The 21,483-nt window shown below is 47.3% G+C and overlaps 1 protein-coding gene across 5 annotated transcripts in view; it reads right to left on the reverse strand.

Moving 5' to 3' along the window:
* Positions 1 to 21,483, reverse strand: part of ASTN2 (astrotactin 2) — a 1,056,817-nt gene that overhangs the window by 11,189 nt on the left and 1,024,145 nt on the right. For all 5 annotated transcript variants that reach the window (XM_061426655.1, XM_061426656.1, XM_061426657.1 and 2 more), the window contains 2 exons: positions 8,486 to 8,586; positions 6,540 to 6,723 (listed from right to left, as the gene is read on the reverse strand). In XM_061426655.1, the coding sequence (XP_061282639.1) occupies positions 6,540 to 6,723; positions 8,486 to 8,586 (285 nt within the window). The remainder of the gene's footprint in view (positions 1 to 6,539; positions 6,724 to 8,485; positions 8,587 to 21,483) is intronic.

Raw genomic sequence — 21,483 nt, forward strand, 5'->3', positions numbered from 1 at the left:
GCATTATATGATATAAAGAAAAACAGAAATATGTAGACATACATTTACTCTAGACAGATCAATTTCACTGAAACAGAATCTCTTCAAGTGCTGACTCTCTTCTCTCTCTCCATCAGACATACCTGAGAGGATTGAGAAGCTCAGGAGTGGTCAAGGGTATTTGATTGGAGCAAATTCTGACCCCTGACCACCTATAAGCAAAGTTTTTCAGGTCTCCCAATAGGAACCGTATGGCTGGGACAGCTGGGTGTCAGCAGGTCTTCTCTGAGCGTTGTTTGCAGGAACCTGTGATTGCCATGGGAACCAAGCTCCAGAGGACATTGACCTGATGGATTTAGGCAGCAGTAAGAGTCACTCTTTTGTCACCAAATTTTATAGGGGTACCCAACCAAAGATCCAAGGAGAAGCAGAGAACATTTGGGGGCTTGGTGGTTAGAGGCCAACAAAATCCTAACAGAGTTCATCTCATGATACTAGGGTGCTCCTGGAAAAACTCTTACTGTCCTAGCCATCCTGGGTTCCTGAAGAACATGCCATGCTGGGCTAGAGGTGAAAGGACACTTTTGGTGTGTCTCTTCTCTGGTTTCTATGACCTTCAGGGCTGCCTGGTTCCCTCTCTGCAGCTGGAAGGGACCTTGGAGTCCAGCCCTTTTGTGTTGTAAATGAGGCCCAGAGGGGAGAGGCAACTTGTCCAAGGTTACACAGCAAGCTGGTGATGAAGCTAGAACAGAAACCCAAGGCAGGGTCTTGCCCTTTCTCCTTCACACCTGGATGTTCTGCAGACTTGCTAACATTTGAGAGGCTGGTACATCTACCCACAAGGATCCTCTCTTTAAAACACTGACCCAGCTTTTGGAAGAAAAATGACTCATGAATAGGGCTCATAAAGAGCCATTATGATATGACTTCAGCTGCCGTCTTCGGCCTTCCCTTCTCCTCCTCACCCTGAACTCTCCACTCCCCTGAGATTTGTCCTTCCTGACTGAAGTATATTCTCTTACCCTGCCCTCTCTAACTCTTGGGGCTTCCCTGATGCCTCCATGGTAAAGAATCTGCCTGCAATGCAGGAGACGCAGGAGATGAGGGCTCGATCCCTGGGTCAGGAAGATCCCCTGGAGGAGGAGAAGGAAACCCACTCCAGTATTATTGCCTAGAGAATTCCCTGGACAGAGAAGTCTCGTGAAATACAGTCCATAGGGTCACAAAGAGTCGGATACAACTGAGTACACACACACACACGTGCACACACACATACACCCTTGCACTGGTTGTTCCTTCTAACGAGAGCACGCCTCCCCTCCCACCTTTAGGATTCCTGCTTATTCTGGACTTGTGAGCAGACACTCACTGTCCTCTCCAGGAACTCTTCCTCGAGCTCCAGGATTAGCTGCACCAACAGCTGCACCTAGACCCTTGTCACTCAAAGCAGGGCTTTTAGACCAGTAACACTGCTGCTGCTAAGCTGCTTCAGGCGTGTCCGACTCTGTGCGACCCCACAGACGGCAGCCCACCAGGCTCCCCGTCCCTGGGATTCTCCAGGCAAGAACACTGGAGTGGGTTGCCATTTCCTTCTCCAATGCATGAAAGTGAAAAGTGAAAGTGAAGTTGCTCAGTCGTGTCCGACTCCTAGCGACCCCACAGACGGCAGCCCACCAGGCTCCTCCGTCCCTGGGATCCTCCAGGCAAGAACACTGGAGTGGGTTGCCACGTATCACCTAAGAACTTGTCAGAAATGCAGATGCTCAAGCCCATTCCAGGACACAGAGTTGATCTAAATTGTAACCAGACCTCCAAGTAATTCCCCTGCACACGAAAGTCTGACAGACATTGCTCTAAAATGCGCTGCCCACCCCCTTTATCACATGCTTCTTGTGACGTATTTCAGTCTTTTTCTCACTAGATGCAAAGCCTGTCAAAGATAGGAGCTGTCTTCTTCTGGCCCAAGGTCTGGCACATAGCAAGTGCAATAAAAGAATCAATGACTCCATAAATTAATAAGTGAGGGTCTCTTCAAGTCTCTCAATGCATTTCTTGATAATGTTATTTCTAAGCCAGAAAAATTTAGATTTTACAGAGTTCAGTTGTTTCCAATTGTGGTCCTTGATAGCTCAGGTAGACCTCATGGATCCTTGGGATTGGAGCGGGGAAGCTGAAGAGGAGACCCAGCAAGGGGGCTCCAGGTCACGGCCTCTAACTCCTACCAGAACAGCTCTGTAGTCATCCGGCTTACACATCCACTCATCCCATTTTCCGATTATTCAATAAGTCATGGTTTAGCACCTGAGTGGATAGGACATTAAGTATAAACTATAAATTGACATTGTGGTGGGGATAATATCTTAGAGATAACACATAAGTAAGCCCATAAGTGGACTTCCTTGGTGGCTCAGTAGGTAAAGAATCTACCTGCCAGTGCAGGGACACAGAAGACATGGGTTCTATCCCCAGGTTGGGAAGACCCCGTGGAGAAGGAAATGGCAACCCACTTCAGTATTCTTGCCTGGGAAACCCCATGGATAGAGGAACCTGGCAGGCCATAGTCCACAGGGTCACAAGAGTCAGACATAACTAAGTGACTAAACCACCACCACCATGAAATAGATAAGCAATATAAGATACTAAACTAGTAGCTACAACACATAAAATTAAAACCTGAGGGTGTGATAGAGTAGAAATTTTAGAAGTTTCCCTGAGGAGTTGGCATTCTAGCTAAGAGCTGGGGCTCTTTGTAAGCTTTATTTAGAAAACAGGTTTTTCACTGCTTAAAAAAAAAAAAAGAAAAGAGAGAAAGTCTCTTCATCTTTATAGATGAAGAGACTCAGGTCCAGAGAGACCAAGGCTGCCTGGTGAGTTTATCAGCAGTGCCAGGATGGATCAGGATGCAGCTGTCTTGATTCCCGCTCGTGCGAGCATGGGGCATCAGGGAAACCTCACATTCCCTCCAGAGACTAGAAAGACCTAAGAAGGAGGAAGCTGGGTGGCACAGGCGGGGTTTGGCAGACAGTGGCTGGTGACCAGCTGGCTGGAGGTGAGCGGGTTATCACTGTCCATTACTGAGTGGGTTGTTCTGCCTCTTTGAGTGACCAGAAAGGCTTTCCAGAAGATTGATGTCCTGGAGAGTCTTAAAGGATCCCAGAAGATGATAAAGACAAAGTCGAGAGTGAAGCTCTGGTTTAGCTTCCACCCAAATTCCCTGAAGCCTGTGGGAAAGCCCAATAAAGGGAGAACGCCTTCCTCCGTGCCTGGGCAAGATGCTAGCCGAGGTGACTCATGCCGCAGCTTTCATCTGAGGCTCTGTGCTCCTGTCTGTCTGTCTGCTCTCTTTTAGCCTTTATCTAACAGAGAGGGAGACAGTTACAAACCCAGGATCCAACAGAACAGATAAGGTCTGCCCCAGGGAAAGACCCCTTTTATCCCTCGACGGAGCCTTGAATTCTTCGAAGGTTACTGCACGTGTTGCAAGGGCTCGGGGTGAAAGCTCAGGGCAGAAGCAGACCCCACAGCAAACTCTGTGTGCCTCCGTGCCACTCATTTAACCCCGTGGGGGCCTCCAATTCCTTTCCATTCATAAACTGGGGAGGATACCCTATTTTGTCTGTTTTACAGGGTAATTTTAAAGCTATTTCAAGCATAACACGCTGCCCACTAAGTACTTCAGGAAGTCATGCAATTCTCTCCAGTACCACTGACATGATCCTGGCCTGGAGCACTGCACTCTGTCTCCTGGATTTAGTATCACAACAGCCTCTGGGGCCTCCCTGCCTCCCTCTGGTCAGGACTGCTCTAGTCCGGGCGGCCAGTGGCTGTCAGAGGGATCTTTTTCCCTTGAAGATCTGATAACATCTCCCCCTGTGAAAAACACTTGAAAAGCTTCCCATTACCCTAGAGAGATAATCCAAACTCTTTAACCCTGCTTAAAGGGCATTCGGAACTGGCCTCTGCTGACCTCTCCTGTCTTATCTCTTCCCACTCCTGCTGTCACACATTTTGCTCCGACTGCACAGAAATTCTTTCAGTTCCTCCACAAGCAGTGTTTACCAAAGTGTGGAAGGGGTTCCCCTGGGGCAGGAGAAAGGATTTTAGGTGGTACTCAGGAAGATCACACGTCCAGTATTAAACAACAATGAATCACAACGGGGAAAAGCATTTAGATTCCCTTTTTCAATCCCTTGCCCTCCTCCAGATTACTTTCAGAGGGAAAGGTTTAATTCGGGACTGTGTTTTAAAGTGCTTCTCTAACACTCACTAATCTTCCCTTTTAAAAGGAAAGCCTCAGGCTCTGCAAGGCTTAAACTGCATTGTTTTCTGGTATTTTGTTTTTCTTCCATTGTACTGAATGCTTAAGTTTAATTTTTATTAAGGGTAGACGGGGCTCGTCTTCCCTTTACACAATGATACGGTGCTTTCTTTTCAACTATACTTGCAATAAGCGGGCCTAAGGACAAAACAGAAAATAAAGTGCAGATAGTGTGGGAATACGGTAAAAATCATAAAGTGAAAGTGTTCGTCGCTCAGTCACGTCTGACTCTTTGCGACCCTTTGGACTGCAGCCCGCCAGGCTTCTCTGTCCATGGGATTCTCCAGGAAAGAGTACTGGAGTGGGCTGCCATTCCTTCTCCAGAGGATCTTCCCCAACCCAGGTATCAAACCCAGGTCTCCTGCATGGCAGGCAGATTCTTTACCATCTGAGCCACTAGGGAAGCCCACAAAAATCATAAAGGTGGAGGCAAATGATAATTTCAGAATTTACGAGGTTTTAAGCCCTGCTCTACATAGTATTGTACCTCTACATCTCACAGGCTACTCCTGTGGCCCCAGACCTCTGGTCTTCTTCTTCCACGTGCCTGACCCCAACTCACCCCGTAGGCCTCACAGTCTCAGTTCTTGGGAGGGCTTCACTGGGTTACCCAGGCTGTGTGCCTGGGCCTCGCGTCCCCAAAGGGCTCCTCTCTGTCCTTTCGACCCTTATTACTCCTATTCTATTTTTTTAATTGGAAGAAAATTGCTTTACAATGTTGTATTGGTTTCCGCCGTACAACAACACAAATCAGTCATAATTATATATATCTCCTCTCCTTCCTGAGTCTCTTCCCCTGCTTCCCATTCCACCCCTGTAGGTGCTCACAGAGCACGAGGCTGTACTCCCTGTGTTATACAGCAGCTATTTTATGCATGATAGCATATATATGTCAATGCTCCTTCTTCAGTTTGTCCCATCCTCTCCTTCCCCGGCTGTGTACACAGGTCTTTTCTCTATGTCTGCATCTCCATACCTTCCCTGCCAAAAGGCTCATCAGTACTATTTGTCTAGATTCCATATATATGCATGGACGCTTAGTCGCGTCCGACTCTTTGCGACCCCATGAATCGCAGCACGCCAGGCCTCCCTGTCCATCACCAACTCCCGGAGTTCAACCAGACTCACGTCCATCGAGTCAGTGATGCCATCCAGCCACCTCATCCTGTCGTTCCCTTCTCCTCCTGCCCCCAATCCCTCCCAGCATCAGAGTCTTTTCCAATGAGTCAGCTCTTCGCATGAGGTGGCCAAAGTACTGGAGTTTCAGCTTTAGCATCATTCCTTCCAAAGAACACCCAGGACTGATCTCCTTTAGGATGGACTTGTTGGATCTCCTTGCAGTCCAAGGGACTCTCAGGAGTCTTTTCCAACACCACAGTTCAAAAGCATCAATTCTTTGGCGCTCAGCCTTCTTCACAGTCCAACTCTCACATATATGCATTACTATACTATATTGGTTTTTCCTATTCTTTGCAACTGCTTAATTATGTGGAACAGTGAGCTACACGTAGGTAGGGACTGCTTCTGCCTTTTTAACAGTGCATAACCAACAACCAACCTAAGAAGGGGGCTGTTGATCTGTGTGGAATGAATGAGTGGATATCACTGCTGGGTGCAGGATGTGAAACACAGCCCCCACTGCAGAGCTACTTCGGGAAGCTTCAGAGGATACTGACTGTGTGTCAGTTATGGGTGACTCCTCTATAGCACCTGTCACTGTGGCTGGCATAGTCACTGCCGGTGACAAAAAAAAAAAAAAAAAATCGCGCCTTAATACATGTTGAATTTGTGAATGCATTTAGTCATGGTCACTAGTGGACTTTATTCCAGAAAAAAAAAAAAAAAAAAGACAACTCGGATTTCTTATGAAAGAGAAGGAAAAGCCCTAGATTAGGGTCCATGACCCTGCCACTGCTCTTCTATGACGTTGGTTAGGACATATGTTCTCAAGGAGGCTACGTTTCCCATTTCTAAAACTGAAAGTGGAAGGTAAGGGGACTGACTGAAAGAGCGCTGAAGTCTCTCTCTTATCTAACATTCCAGAAGTCCAAGAAGCTAAAATTCCCAGATTCTTTCATTCTCCTTACCCGCTTCCCACCTTGAGTCCTGACATGACTTGAGTGACTGCCTCCCTTCTTTATTTCCTAAAGCCCATTATCAGCCTATGGAGAAAAGGCTCCAATAAAGTCAAATGGGAACAGGGAGCATCTACTGCTCCGCTCACACTCACGCACCCACCTACCTGGGCCCCAGCTCGTCCTCGCTCCTCCAGACAAAATCGCCGAACTTCTCATAGTGTGAGTTGTAGTGGTGCTGGACGCGGAACAGCATGGAGGCGGAGACTTCCATCAGCGTGTTGTAGGCGGCCTGCTGCTCCTTGCCGCTCGTGTACCCATTGTACAGGTTGTAGATCTTGTCAGCTATCTCTGGGGGAGAGGAGGAAGTGCAGGCACAGATCACGGGACGGGAGGAAAAGGGGAGGATGAAGGCATACCTCACAACTAGGAAGGCGTATTCAAGCAGGAGTTCACCTGTGTGGTCTTTGGGGCAAATAAACCTTAATTCCATCCTGAATATATCATTGACCAGTTGTATTCCATTTTCTTATCTATCAGTTGGAGATAATAATCCACACACAGGAGGGGCATTGGGAGGACTAAATTAAAAGGTGGGATATAAAGCACTTGACACGGGGTCGGCACAAAGTTAGCGCTTAGGATTGCGCTCATTAACATGAGGTCTGTGCCTAGGACTTAGCAGAAAATTTCAAACAAGTGCAGAGGCTTCCAGTAAGTGTCTTGAGCTCATCTCAGTGGTCTACTTCTACCTCCTCTCTGCAATGTTTCCAACATATTTCTGTGATCAGGTCTAACAACTCTCCATTCGAAAATCTTTCAAAGAAAAATCTAGACTCTTTTGCTTGCCATTCATGGCAATTGCTACTCTTTCCATTATTCCTGCTAACTGATGTAACTAAAATTCATTATGGGCTGCTCTCTTGAACAGAAGCCACATTCTTTCATCTTTTAAGACTTTGAACAAAATTTATGTACACCCCCATGTCACTGCTTAACAACAACTGCCTTCAGGAGAACTTGAGGGACTTGGGTTCAGGATGGGAGGATCATTTACTTTTTAGGGCTTTCTACTCTGATTTTTATTGTTCTTAAAAAAAAAACAAAAAAAAAAAACATGTTCATGTGTCCTTTTAAAATAATAATATAAAAAAATTACCAGGAATCCATCTCAAATCCCCTCTCTTTTAATAAGACTCAATATCTCAGTGTCTTTTCTTATCTGATACACAGCCTGATCATCAAGCTTATGACTGAGCCATCTGAAGAAATGTCTCTCTCTGCCCCCCCTAGAATGAAAACTCCTGAAAGATGGAGAGCACATCTGTTCTACACTGCTTTTACCAGGGCTCTTAGAAAATACTTGCTCACCTTGAACTGAAGCACCATCAGGATTCATGAGCTACCATCACATCTTTGTAGAAATTGTATCTACATGTGGTCTAAGAACTAAGTATATGGTGGATCTGATTTATTGGTTCTTTTTTTTTTTTTTTCAGGTGTTTTGTCTAATGTTTACAACTTCATAGACCAGGTGATTCTGACGGATAGTTACTGACTGCAGCTCTTTGCTGAGAATTCTGAGGCCACCCCTGGGCTAGATGGGAAGGTGTGCTGTGATCAGCTAATGATGTCTGCCATGATCAGCTAATGATATCGGCCATGATCAGCTAATGACGTCTGCCACAGGTGCAGCAAAGTCTAGTGGTCCTCCACGTGCCACCTACTTGCCAGCTCTAGGGCACACTGAAGTGGAAGAAAGGGATTGGTTTCTAAAAGCCTAGGCCAAGGGGGAGAACACAGTCATACGGTTCTGACTCTCCACCATTCCTTTCCTCAAAGCCAGAACACATATTCTATAAAAGAGGAGCAAGTCTGTACACTGGCAAAGATATTGCCAGCCAATCTCAATTTCCTTCATGGCTTTGATTCATTTAGCTCCACGTTCTTCCTCCAGTCCTTTGGCTTTCTTCTCCCTGCGCCAGTATGTGTGTGTGTGTGGAGGCAGAAAAGGAGTGGTGGATGGTGACTGGTGGGTGCAGAATTTAGAGACTGAAAATATGGGAAGGACTCTGGAAGTGAAGAAAATGGGGCGGGGTGGGGGGTCACCTACCTTCCGCCTTGTTGTCATCCACCAGTGGACAGGCGGTCCTCAGGGTCACTGTGCTGAGCTCGGAGTGCCTCCCTCGTGTATCCACCGCGTAGAGAGTGAACCTGTGGTACAACAAGAAAAGAGAGCACGAGGCTGTGACTTCAGAGCAAAAGGCCCTGGAAGCTGCAAGGAGGAACACAAAAATCATAGCATAGGAGTGATGGTTGAAAGAACTCGGGGATGATTAGACTGCAGGAGAAATGATCTGGAAAGAAAAAAAAGATAGTCACTAAGTGTGTATCAGAAACCAACTGACTGCTGGGCATTTTGCACTTAATCTCTTCATTTACTAGAGAAGAAAATGGCACCCCACTCCAGTACTCTTGCCTGGAAAATCCCATGGATGGAGGAGGCTGGTAGGCTATAGTCCATGGGGTCGCGAAGAGTCGGACACGACTGAGCAACTTCACTTTCTTTCTTTCTTTCTCGATTTACAAGTAGCAAGGCTAGAAGGCAGGGGTCATTATCACTTGTATTTCACCAATGAGAAAATAGACTTATTTGTGTATTTTCAAGTGGTCTCACACTTAGGGGGCAGAGCAGTCTGAGTCGAGTCCAGGCAGGACTTGAGAAGTAAACCCTGGTGCTATCTGCTGTGACTCTGTATACTCATTTAGACACTCTTTCATTCATTCATTTAACAAATACTAGCTATGGAACCCCACTCCAGTACTCTGGCCTGGAAAATCCCATGGATGGAGGAGCCTGGTAGGCTGTAGTCCATGGGGTCCCTAAGAGTCAGACACGACTTCACTTTCACTTTCACTTTTCACTTTCATGCATTGGAGAAGGAAATGGCAACCCACTCCAGTGTTCTTGCCTGGAGAATCCCAGGGACTGGGGAGCCTGATGGGCTGCCATCTATGGGGTCGCACAGAGTCGGACACGCCTGAAGTGACTTAGCAGCAGCAGCTGAGCATTAACTATGTGTCAGAATTACTTTTAGGAGCTAAGATTACAAAGATGAGCAAGAGAGTCAAGGTCCTTGCTTGCATAAAGCTAAACAAAACATAAGTGAAAACTTAGACAATGGTGCATATGAGAAAGAATATAACAGGATCATGCAGTAAAGCCTGAAGTGAAGGCAGGTGTGGGTGCTTTAGACAGGTGTGTCCTGAAAGGCCTTCTTGTTGAGAGGTTTGAACTGGGACCTGAAAATGAGAAGGAACTAGCTTATGAGAGGAAGACCTGGGAGAAAGAGTATTCCAGGCAGAAAGACCAGTAAGTGCACAGTTCTTGAGGAGAGAATGATCCAGACTATTGAAGGAATAGAGAGCTGGTGTGGCTGTAGCAAAGAGAGATGACGGGGACCGAGTGGGCCATGATAGGAAGTCTGGGAGTTAGTCCAGGTACAAGGCACGTCCCCAACTTTCAGTGTTGGCACTTGCAGCTCCATGATGTACGAGGAGGGTGGGGCAGGCAGTCTGTGTGGTATTAGAGGGAGAGAACTGGTAAACCACAAACATGGTAGAGTGGGGTCCAGTCCCAGAGGAGACACAGGCCTCTGGCCTATTTTGGGAAGGCTCTCTGATGCTTCACATCTCCAGATCTCCAAGATCTGAAATTAAATAAAGCCAAAAGAGTGAATAAACTTTCAAGAAGAGATCATCCTCGGAGGCCAGTGACAATCTGAACAGAAGTGAGAAGGGCTAAGCGTCTGAGTGCCCTATCTTTGCTATGCCACCCTCCTTCGGCAGCCTTCACGGGTAGGAGCAGGAGTGTGGAGTGGGACCAGGGGCTCCCTGGGTCAAGCACAAGAAACTACACTCCAGGGCTCTGCTTTCCTTTCCTCCTTCTCCAAAACCTCAACTTGCCTCGTGCTGTGGCTGTGCTAAGTCGCTTCAGTCATGTCTGACTCTGTGACCCCAAGGACTATAGTCCACCAGGCTCCTCTGTCCATGGGATTCTCCAGGCAAGAATACTAGAGTGGGTTGCCACGGCCTCCTCCAGGGCATCTTCCCGACCCAGGGACTGAACCCACATCTTTTAGGCCTCCTGCACTGGCAGGCAGGCTCTAGTCCCACCAATGGACGTAACACTACAATTGCCGAGTTACAGAATGGTGAGCCCTGATTGACTGCACATATTAGGCAGCTAATATATATGACTTGGTTCTCCAAATTAACTATGTGCAAAGTTCTTAACATGTGTCAAGCACTGACCCACGCAGTTTCATCTGTATTACTGTAATTAATTTCCCCAGATGATCCTAAAAGATAGCTACTATTATTCTCTTTATGTTATACACAAGGCTCAGGGAGAGAAAGCAACTTGCCCAGAACCATAGTAATTACTGGGACTGGAAATTGAGTCAAGGTGTGTCTGAGTCCAGAGCCCATGCGTTGATCCACTATCAGCTACTGTCTTCTGCTAAAGGTCTGTGGATGTCACCTCTGTGAAAATACAATTCCACTAGGCACACTTGCCAAATTCCAACTATGTTGAAACAGTGCCATTCCACGTGTTTTTCTAATCTTATGAAAACCCGAGAAAATAATCACCCACATTATCTTCATCTTTCAGAAGAGGAAACTGAAGATGAAAAAGTCAGGCAATTGGTCCAAAATCAGAGTCAGACAATGAAGGAACCAGGACCTGTTCCCTGGTTTGTCTCCCTCTGAAAGCCGGATGCTCTGTACTCTCAGCTCTGCTTTGCTGCTGTGGGTCCACACGGCAGGCTCAGATGGTCAGGACTTGGGACTCTCACAGCCCCTCTCAGCTTTAACACCTCATGGCTTTATAACCCAAAGGTGGTTTTCGTAAAAGGCACTATGCATCAGAACTTCTTGGTACAAGGGGCACAGTAAGCAGAAGCCAATATCTTTCTGGAGAAAAGACTGCTTGTCTTCTTTGTGCATTAAAATCTCCTTCTTAACAATAACCCATTTTTTCTTTTGAAGAGCAGTGAGAGGTACTCATGCCATCCCGAGAACGTGTGTCTGGTTTATTCCTTGACATTGATTCTGAGTTTCACTGTAATTCAGATAGTACAACAACATCGTCCTGAGTTTTCTAGGAAGCCTTGGTGCACGTGGGGATCCGTCAGTCCGTTGTGATGGTCTGTGTTTAAGATGCCCCGAGCGGAGCTGACAGCAAGGCTCAGAACCATACATGCTCCACATTCTTTGCTGCTACGAGTCACTGCCCCTAGGTCCATGACAGACCCGTGGAGACACCTCCTAGCCCTGGAGGAAGGTCAGCACTAACGTCCTACCAGGCTGCTGCCATGGCGACTGAGGGGAGGGGTCCAGCAGGGGACAGGTCACCCAGAGCCCGGAAGCAGCCTTGTAGCCCGATCACCATCTACGCAAACCTCAGCTCTGAGGTTCACTAGATGTGTGACCTTGGGCTAGTTGATTATCCTCTCTGAGCCTATGTCTCAAATGTAAAATAAAGGAAACAAGTTCCTCCTTGCAGAATTGCTGGGCCAAGTGCCGGAACCCTCGTTCAGCGCCTGAACATCATGTGAGGCGTGGCTGCCGTCTAGTGTGTGCTCATCAGTGCCTGTCCTCTACATGCATATTCCAGTTAATCTTTAAATGTATCGATCGGGTGGGATTGCTTGCATTTTAATCGATAAGGATGTTGGTTCCAAAGAGGTCAAGTAATTGATCTATTTTTACATATTAACTAAGCAGCAGTGAGGCCTGTCTGAATTCAAAGATGATGTTCTTCAGTTCAGTTCAGTTCAGTCGCTCAGTCGTGTCTGACTCTTTGCAACCCCATGAACTGCAGCACGCCAGGCCTCCCTGTCCATCACCAACTCCTGGAATTTACCCAAACTCACGTCCAGTGAGTTGGTGATGCCACCCACCCATCTCCTTCTCTGTCATCCCCTTCTCCTCCTGCCCTCAATCCTTCCCAACATCAGGGTCTTTTCAAATGAGTCATACTATATTGTCAAATCTAATTTCACCTTTTATCTTTCATCAGCTAACTTGGAGTGCTAACAAGTGTGGGTCTAAACTTCATATATGTGACTTTAGAGACCTAAATATGGGATATTTTGGCCCCATCTTCAGACAGAAGCCCAACTATCCATATGCTTTCTGGGTCTTTTGGCTTCAGCCTTTGTCATGAGAACAACAGCACTGTGATATGTGGGCATCATCTCTCTCCACCTGTTACATCTCAGCACTGTGAGCAGAGCTCTGTTCTAGCCCTTACTATATCCAGTTATTGTCTCAGTCAAGGGAAGCAGAAAGTGACGGAGGAGGAAGTCTGGTCTTGGAGATGGCCAGGCATGGGTTCATTTTCCATTCTATTCCCTTGCTCTGTGACAGGGGACTAGTCACTTACCCCTCTGTGCTTAGGTCACCTCTCTGCATCATGTGTCTGGGGTGGGGAGGCTGCTGTCCACTTCCTAGGTCAATGTGGATGAATGTGAAGTACAAGTGCTTAACGAGGTGAGTTCTGACTAAGGAGCCTTGCAGAAGGGCTGGAAGCAAGATCATAGTGAAACTCGGGGATGTGAGAATAAGCAAGGGGCAAAGGAGAGCGGTAAGGACCACATTTGATGCCATGGCATAAGCACTTACTACATACGCGGCATCTAGAAAGTGGCAGAGGCAGACACCAGACCCTGGCCTGCAGCTTGGGTAGAGCGACATCCTGGCACTGAACACAGTACTAGGAACATGAAAGGCGCTTTTAACTATGTGAGTAAATGAATGAACTTGAACGTACCACATCTCATTGCTGAATTTCCGTTTCTGCATCAACAAAATGGGGATAACTGTACAGACAGTGTGTGGCAGTCTCAAGGATTACACAGAGTGACGCCGGGAAAAGTGGCTTGTAAGTTGCAGACTTTTATAAAGGTCATATAAAGGGCACTTATTTGGGCAAGAGTACTTTCTTGGAGTAGAAGAGAAAGAGAGACATTTTATCTGAGGGGAACATGGAAGGCTGTAGTTAATAAAACATGTGAATGAATCTCCAAATATGAGGAGTTGGAAAAAATTTAAACAATGCTTTTCCATCAGCAACTTATGTTTCCAAGGTGTTCCTGTAATATATTTCCTCCATCAAGAGGGTACGGCGTTACCTCTCTGCTTAGCCAAGCAGCATGAATAACAGCATGCTGGGAAAGAAGTAGTCTTAGGTTTTCAAATGATAAAACCTGGGTAGAATCTTGCTTCCCCAATTGCCAGCTGAGTATTCTTGGGAAGTCACTTCCCTGTCTCTGAGCCTCAGTCTCTGCATCTGTAAAACAGGGTGAAATTAACTGTATCTCACAAGTTCAGGATCCAGAGTCAATGATGTTAATGATTGTGGCCGGCCTGGTTTAATCTTTGTTCCCTAAAAGGTAGTTTCTGTTTGTGTTAGTAGAGTGACCCAACGTGTCAGTAGAGGTCTCAGGATGGAGGAGTCTTCGGGCCACCCTGCCAGTGGGGGTGGAGCAGCGGAGAAAGAGGAAGATGTTAGCTTCACGGGCCTGGGTCAGAAGTCACAAGGCCATGAGCTCTCTGCCTGTCTCAGCTGTAATTGTAGAACTGTTCCAGAGCCACATCTGAAAGCTGTTAGGGGACCAGGCAGCCCTGGAGGGGAAGAAAGTGACAGCCCCTGATGTGGGGAAGGAGGAGAGAATGAGAAGGGAGAGAGACTGAGAAACAGATACACACGTGCACACCCACAAGGCAGAGCGGAAAGGGCAAGACAGACACACCAGGAGGGGACACAGTCAGAGCCTGTGTTCCTCTGGGGTCAGGGAGCTGCTGGCGACCTCGGCTCGGTTCTTTCATCTTTACCTGTGCAGGTGGGCTGAGACCCACTGATAATGTGAACTAGAGGGCCTGCTGTTGTTCGGTCATGTCTGACTCTTTGTGACCCTATGAACTGCAGCACGCCAGCCTTCCCTGTCCTTCACTATCTCCCAGAGTTTACTCAAACTCAAATTCATTGAGGGCAGGAGGAGAAGGGGGTGACAGAGGAGGAGAACTCCCGAGCCATCACCAAGCTTTACAACCTCATTTTACAGGTGGGGGAACCACGGCCTGGAGAGGATACAGACTCGCCCAAGGACCTGTTGCCAATCAGTTCAGAATAAAGGCCCTGGCTTTCCCGACCCCTCCTCTAGTGCTCCTTCTCCATGCCACCTTGCTTTTCGCACAGTTGACTGACTGGGGCCCAGCTGCCCCTCTGGGATAATCACAGAAGAGGTGGCTCCAAGGATCAAGTGTGATGGGCTATTTAGGAGCCTGGAACCCCAGGCTCAAATCCTTGCTACTCTTCCTCTGACTTTGTTTTAGAGGAAAGAACACTGGCCAAGGTGGTTGAAAACTTGAGTTCATGTCCCAGAGACTATGGGTTGTGAGATCTCAGATCAATCCGGTTTCAGTGTATTGGTATTTCAATGAGTGGGGACGTACCTTGGGATTGACTACTCAAATGCAGAGTCTTTTTCAATGTTTCTTTACCACCTTCAGGACAAGGCACAAACTCCTTACCACGGCCCCAGTGTGACTCCTTGATGTCCCTCCCTTTGACACTACCTGTTTGGGACTCTATCACTGAGTCTCAAACTCTGGCCACAGATCCAGCCTTGTTGACTGGTCTCCACTGCCTACCTGTTTCACAGTGGAACCACATCCCACTGCTAACGGGCCTCGTCTCTCTGTCTTTGCACACACCGCACCCTTCATCGGGCCCCCTGCCTCCTTCTCCACTTAACCTCCTCCACCTTTTCCTTGGAGCATCAGGCAGCCCTCACCTCCTCCACCCACCCTCCCTGCATAGTGCCAGGTCGTGGCCCATGGGGCATGACTGGGCTGGTGCCCAGACAGTTCTCCCTTGCCTGCATGAGTGTGTGAGTGTCTTCAGAACCAGAACAGGGCTTTGCCCATCTCTCTGCCTGATGCTCCGCCTGGTGACCAGACACCTGAGCCGCACGGTGCTCAGCAGACACTGTTAAACGAGTGACTGACTGAGCGAGTGGCTCCGTCAACTATAAGGCACCCGTACTGACTCCACTGTCTAGAAATCAAGTTTCCCCATCTGTCAAAATGAGCAAATGTGAATAGATTAAAAGGCCATTAAAGGAGACAGAATAACAGAGTGCCCCAAAGCACGGCTTTGGAATCAGGCAATTCGGTTTTAAGTCCTAGCTCTCCATTTCTTATTTATGTGAGGCCTTGCCTCAGTTAACTCACCTGGAAAATAGGAATCAATATTAAAACCCACTAAATGGGGTCGTTGTTGAATTGCTCACCATGAGGCCTGGCATGTTAGCAGTCAAAGAGAGTGAGCTGTGGGTATCGTCATCAATATTACTGTTACATTATTATTAAGCCGCTGCCCAAGGCTCTGACGCCCTCCCACTACACCCAGAGTAAGCTCTCCTAGTGGAGACCAGGGGAGGGTATGTGGAGAGGAAGCTGTTGTCGGGCCCATCCGAGACCCCGGGACCCCCTCACAGCAGGGGTGAGAGAATGAAACTGAGACTTTAATTGGCAGTGAGAGCTTCTCACAGATCTGATGGGGGTAAGAGCAGGGACAGGGGCTCAGAGGTCCACGTCAGAACTGCGTCCCCGAGAGGACGGGAAAATGCGTTTGAAGTCTCCAAGCCAACGCCTGCCCTTCCCCAGCCGCTGCGTGATTTAGGCATTCTGGGGAGGCAAGAGTCTCCTCGCTGATTTGAAGGGAAACAGATGTTTCCAGGCCAGAGGCCCTGGTCTTGTAAAATCCTCCTTCCCCCACACAGCTTTGGCAAACAACTTCCCGTAAGTTCACCCCCACCGCCTCCCTCCCAAGCCACCATCATCCGCCATCACTCCCCTCCCTGGCGTTCCTAGCACAATGTGGAAGGCAGGGGTGGTGGAACAAACCCTGAGTCCCAGCTCCAGCTCGGGGTCTGGGCAGTCAGATTTCCAGGGACACCCAAAGGCCCTTTTCTGGGGCTCAGTCTCTCTTCTCTGCAAGTGTTAATCTTTCAGTCATGTCCAACTCTTTGCGACCCCGTGGAAAGGGTCCCCACCAGCCTCCTTTGTCCATGGGATTCTCCAGGCAAGAATACTGGAGTGGGTTGCCATGCCCTCCTCCAGGGGATTCTCCCAACCCACAGATTGAACCTGGGTCTCCCACATTGTGGGCAGATTCTTTACCATCTGAGCCATATATTTAAGCATCTCTGCAAGGAGGGAACTAAACCAAGATCAGCACCAAGGGATATGGGCTGGACTTGATCTTCCAGGGACTGAGCATGTTTGCTTCTGAAAGAGCTGGTGTGATCCTTTCCAGATCTTTTTCCATTGGAGTCTATGGTGAACAGCATGGACTTGCATGTCAGGATCCGGGCTTGAGTCTGAACTCCATCAGCTACTGGATGGGAACAACTGAACCCTTGAGCCTTGGTTTCCTCATAGGTAAAATGTGATCAAGATTCCATCTCACAGGGCTGTGAGAATTAAACCAGAATTCAATCTCTCCCACTCATATTCTAGGCTTCTTATGAACGAAACTGACATCATACTTCTTTCCTTGGCCTACCCATGATGCTTAGGACAGTCTGAACCCAGAGTGGGTGTGCTATAATGATCATAACTGGTTGCTGATAGGAAGACCTGCTAGACACTGGACAGTTGGAAGACTCAGGATCTTAATCGCTTTTTTTTTTTTTTTTAATTAGAGGATAATTACTTTACAATGCTGTGATGACTTCTGCCGTACATCAACATGAATCAGCCACAGGTAAGTATTTGTCCCTCCCTCCCTTGAACCCACATGCCCACCTTCCTCCTCTTAACGTAGTTCTGCTTAAAGAGTAGAAAGAGCATTCTCATTTTGATAATCACAAAGAGGCAGAATGGGTTCTGATTCGAACAGGCTTTGGAGTTGACTACCTGAGTCCAAAATGCTGGTTCTATAACCCACTATCTTTATAACTTTGGGCAAGTTAGTTAACCTCTCTGTTCTTTGGCGTTCTTGTCTTTAAACTGTGGATGATGACATTACCTCCTTCAAAGGGATGGTGGTGGAATAAAGAACTCGAAATGGTGCCTGGCACAGAGTAAGTGCTACATAATCAGCATTCACCATTATTCAACGTGTGTGTGCTTAAATTATGGATCTTTTCTATAACGGTTTTAAAATGAGCTCCCCCAACCCTAATCCTTTGCTATCGATCCCACTGAGAGGTAGAGGAGCATGTCCACTCACCTTGAATGTGCCAGGTTCATGCATGGTTTCACTCACAGAGCACGGCAGAAAGGACACTGTTCATCTGGGTCTAAAAGGCTATGCAACGTCTACCTTGCTTACTGGAACATTCTCACTTGGCGTCCTGAGCCTCTCATGCGAAACGTCCAACTACCCTGGTGCTATAAAGCCAGACCCCTCAGATAGGCTAAGTCATGGTGTTCAGGTCATTCCAGCCTAATTTCCAGAAAGAAAGTAAAGGAACCTTCAAGTAGTGGAGTCACCTCCGACTTTTGAACCGTTGCAGCTAAGGCTCCAGACTTCATGGAACAAAGAGCACTGTCTTCTGCGCTCTGAATACCTAACCCACAGAATCCATTAGTATAATCACATGGTGGTTTGAAGTCACTACCTTCTGGGGTCATTTGTTATGTTATCAGTAGTAAGTGGAACAATTTCCAAGCATCTAGAGTAGGTGTCAGCACACTACAGGACAAATCTGGTCTGCTGCCTGTTTTTGTAAATAACAGTTTTAATGGAACATAGCTACTTTGGTTTCCTTATAATCTGTTTTCTATAGATGCTTTCACACTAAAGTGATAGGACTGAGTCATTGCATCAGAGACCATATAGTCCATGGAGCCTAAAATATTTACTATCTGGACCTCTAGAGAAAAGATTACTGACCCCCAAATTAGAGTTTTGGCAGTATTTAACATTAAAATCATTTGCTTCCATGATTTCATGTAATCCCAGAGTTAGAAGTCATTCTCATTTTGCAGGTAGGCACAATGAGTTCAAGCGACCTGTCCCAGGTTACACAGCTATTCTGACCCCAGGCCTAAGGCTACAATAGGCTGCTGAAGATCCAGACTCTAGTTTCGTCCCCTTGAATGTACAGTGTAACCTTGAACCATGCCCCACCCTCAGTTTCCCAGCCTGTGAAATGAGGGCATTGGGAAAGACGGTGTGGACTGACTGCCGGAATTCAGATGTCCAAAGTTTCCCCCGGCTGGGTGTTGGCCACGGGGCACAATGTCTCTACTCTCGTTTAGTCCAGGTGCATCAAAGCAGGACCTGAAGATGATCAGCCAGGGGCTGTGCGACCCTGCAGGCAGCGCACCTACTCCCCAACGCCAACACCCAGCCTTCTTATCTCCTAACTCAGGCGGACAACCTACGCTTTCTGCCAACATAAATATTTAGTTCCAGTGCCAGGCACAGAGAGACTGTCACGGTATTAAGGACTCTAGCCCTGGTGTCCACTTTCAAAACAACCCAATCTGAGCTGTGGCTGGGAAGCCCTGCTTGGGACAAAGGTTAGGCGGTCTGCAGTTGGACTCCAATACTAGCACCCCCGACTTGCCTTCCCTTCAACCCCTCCAGCTGCGTGAGCTAACAGGTAAAGAATCAGGGGAGGCTGGAAGCCGGCAGAGAGAGCTCTGGGGGAAGGCCAAGTCTGGAAACCAGTGTGGGCCCAAGCTCAGGCAGAGGCAACAGCAATCTAGAATCATGCACTGCTCTGCCTGCCAAGACCCCCCAAATTCACTGGGTTATGAGCATTACCCGAACACCCAGAGTGCCAAGAGTTCCAGAATCAGAAATGCATGATGCATGTACTGACATTCAAAATGAAGTAAATATAAACTGATTCACCACTAAAGCACGTTGAGTGCATCTCCAGTACCTGACTGGGGGATGAGCTCCTCTCTGTGTGTGCCTGCCGCTGGCGGAACTCCTGATGGATGCCCCACAAGGTGCTAAGCAGGAGAGGAACCGCTCATACACAAGGACAGTGTGGTCCGTGCTTTCAAAGAGCTCCCAGGAGAGCAGGGAGATGGTTACGTGAACAAGAAAAGGGATGCAGTGCTACAGAACTTAGATACTAAGTCATTCTCGCCCCTACGTTTCCTTCAGGTGTGTCCCTTCTCCCGACTTTAAATAGTGGACCAAGCCTTGGGAATGCATTCAAGGGCCACCTGGATCCCCTGTCAGCTACCACCTACAGGGGATGCCAACTGCCTGTAAGAATCTCACTTTCTCCTACCAAAACATGATGAAAATCTTAAACTTCTCCACCCAGAAAGCCTGAATGGTGTGGCTCTGCCAATGGGTTGTGATACCCAAGGACTATGCAAATGGTTTGTCTAAACTCACTCACTCACCTACCAAGCATAAGCTGACCCCTCGAGAGAAAAATTCGAGTTGGCACTTGACTTTAGCAACAGTTACTTCCCTTCTCCTCCTTTTTCTTTTCTATCCCTACCCCTTCTCCCCCACTCTTTTCTGACTTCTCTTTTTTCAGGGAGTGGACATGATAACACACAGTTGGACTGACTATAGCTCTTAGTTGGAGGATGTTCGTCTTTTAATAGGTTGCTTTAGGGTACAGCAGACACAGGTTAAATTTATGGTTCCAAGTCAAGGAATGAATTATGCATGGAATGCCCAATTCCACTTCAACTTGTATTCCTGGGCTCTTTCAAGCAAATGTGTGGCCTTTTCTCTTATATCTTTATTGCATGCTGTATGGCCTCTCTGAATCTCAGATAAAAATAATAATTTTTTAAATGACTTCAGTTATAAAAATTTTTTGCAGGAAAGCTATAACTTGGGAATATGTTGATTTGAGAGACAGAGGACATGATTTGTAGGTTTAACCTTGTCAGCAAGCTATGGGCTTTGGCTCCATGATTTGACTTTTCTCTTCCTCAGGTACCTATTGAAAACTCCACAGGGATGCTGTGAGATCAAGTAGTCATCATGAATGTGAAAGCACCTTGGAGATTCCACACACACTTCTTGGGCACCTAACTCTGTATCAGACACATAGCTGGGAACTTTTATATAGTTGTCTTCTGTTCTCTTTACAACTGTCTAAGGGATATGTATTATTAAATCCATATTTACAAGGAGGCAAGTGAACCATGGGAATGTGAATTGACTCTCCCAAGGCTGTGCAGAGAGCAGCTCAGCCAGGCTCCAGCGCAGGTCTCCTAACTCAAAGCCCAGTGCTGTTTCCAAAAAGAATTATTAGGTATTCATTGGTCCCAATTGGGTCTTGAGTCACAGTTCAGAGAAGGTTAGACTTTATTAGGAGGATGAACTCCACGTTCCCGACTTTTGACAAGGAAGCGATGTGAGTACAGGGTCACCACCACCCACTTTCAACCCTGCCATTGCACCTCTTTCCACATCCGACCCGAAAGACTTTCTTTTCTTCCGTGGTGCCTTTTGAGGCTGCATGTTGCCAAAGCCAAGTACAGAGGAAAGGAGGCCAAGCAGAGGTCACCAACTTGGATTCACCCTCGGACACTGAGTTAGGGAACACTACAGGCAGGCTGGTTCTTATCTACTTCCAGCTGAGCCCAGCCTGCACCCCATGTGTGAGCACTGCTTCCCCACGTGTGAAGGGCTGGTGTGCAGACTGCGCACAACCCTTGGGCTTGGAGTCTGAAAGACTGGATTAGATCACAGCTCTGTTTCTTGTTCCTGGTATCTCTAAGAGCCTCAATTTCCATATCTGTGAACTGGAGTCAATAATATCTGACTGACAACACTGTTGTAAGAATGAATTAACATGCAAAACACCTTAGTGCTTAGTTCAGTACATATTATTATTATTTTGCTTACTCATGATATTTTTAAAAGCTGGCTTAAAACTCAACATTCAAAAAACTAAGATCATGGCATCTGGTCCCATCACTTCATGATGAATGGATGGGGAAAAAATAGAAACAGTGACAGACTTTATTTCCTTGGGCTCCAAAATCACTGAAGATGGTGACTGCTGCCATGAAATTAAAATATGCTTGCTCCTTGGA

This window comes from Bos javanicus, chromosome 8 (genome assembly GCF_032452875.1).
Source record: "Bos javanicus breed banteng chromosome 8, ARS-OSU_banteng_1.0, whole genome shotgun sequence".
Taxonomy (NCBI): Eukaryota; Metazoa; Chordata; class Mammalia; order Artiodactyla; family Bovidae; genus Bos; species Bos javanicus.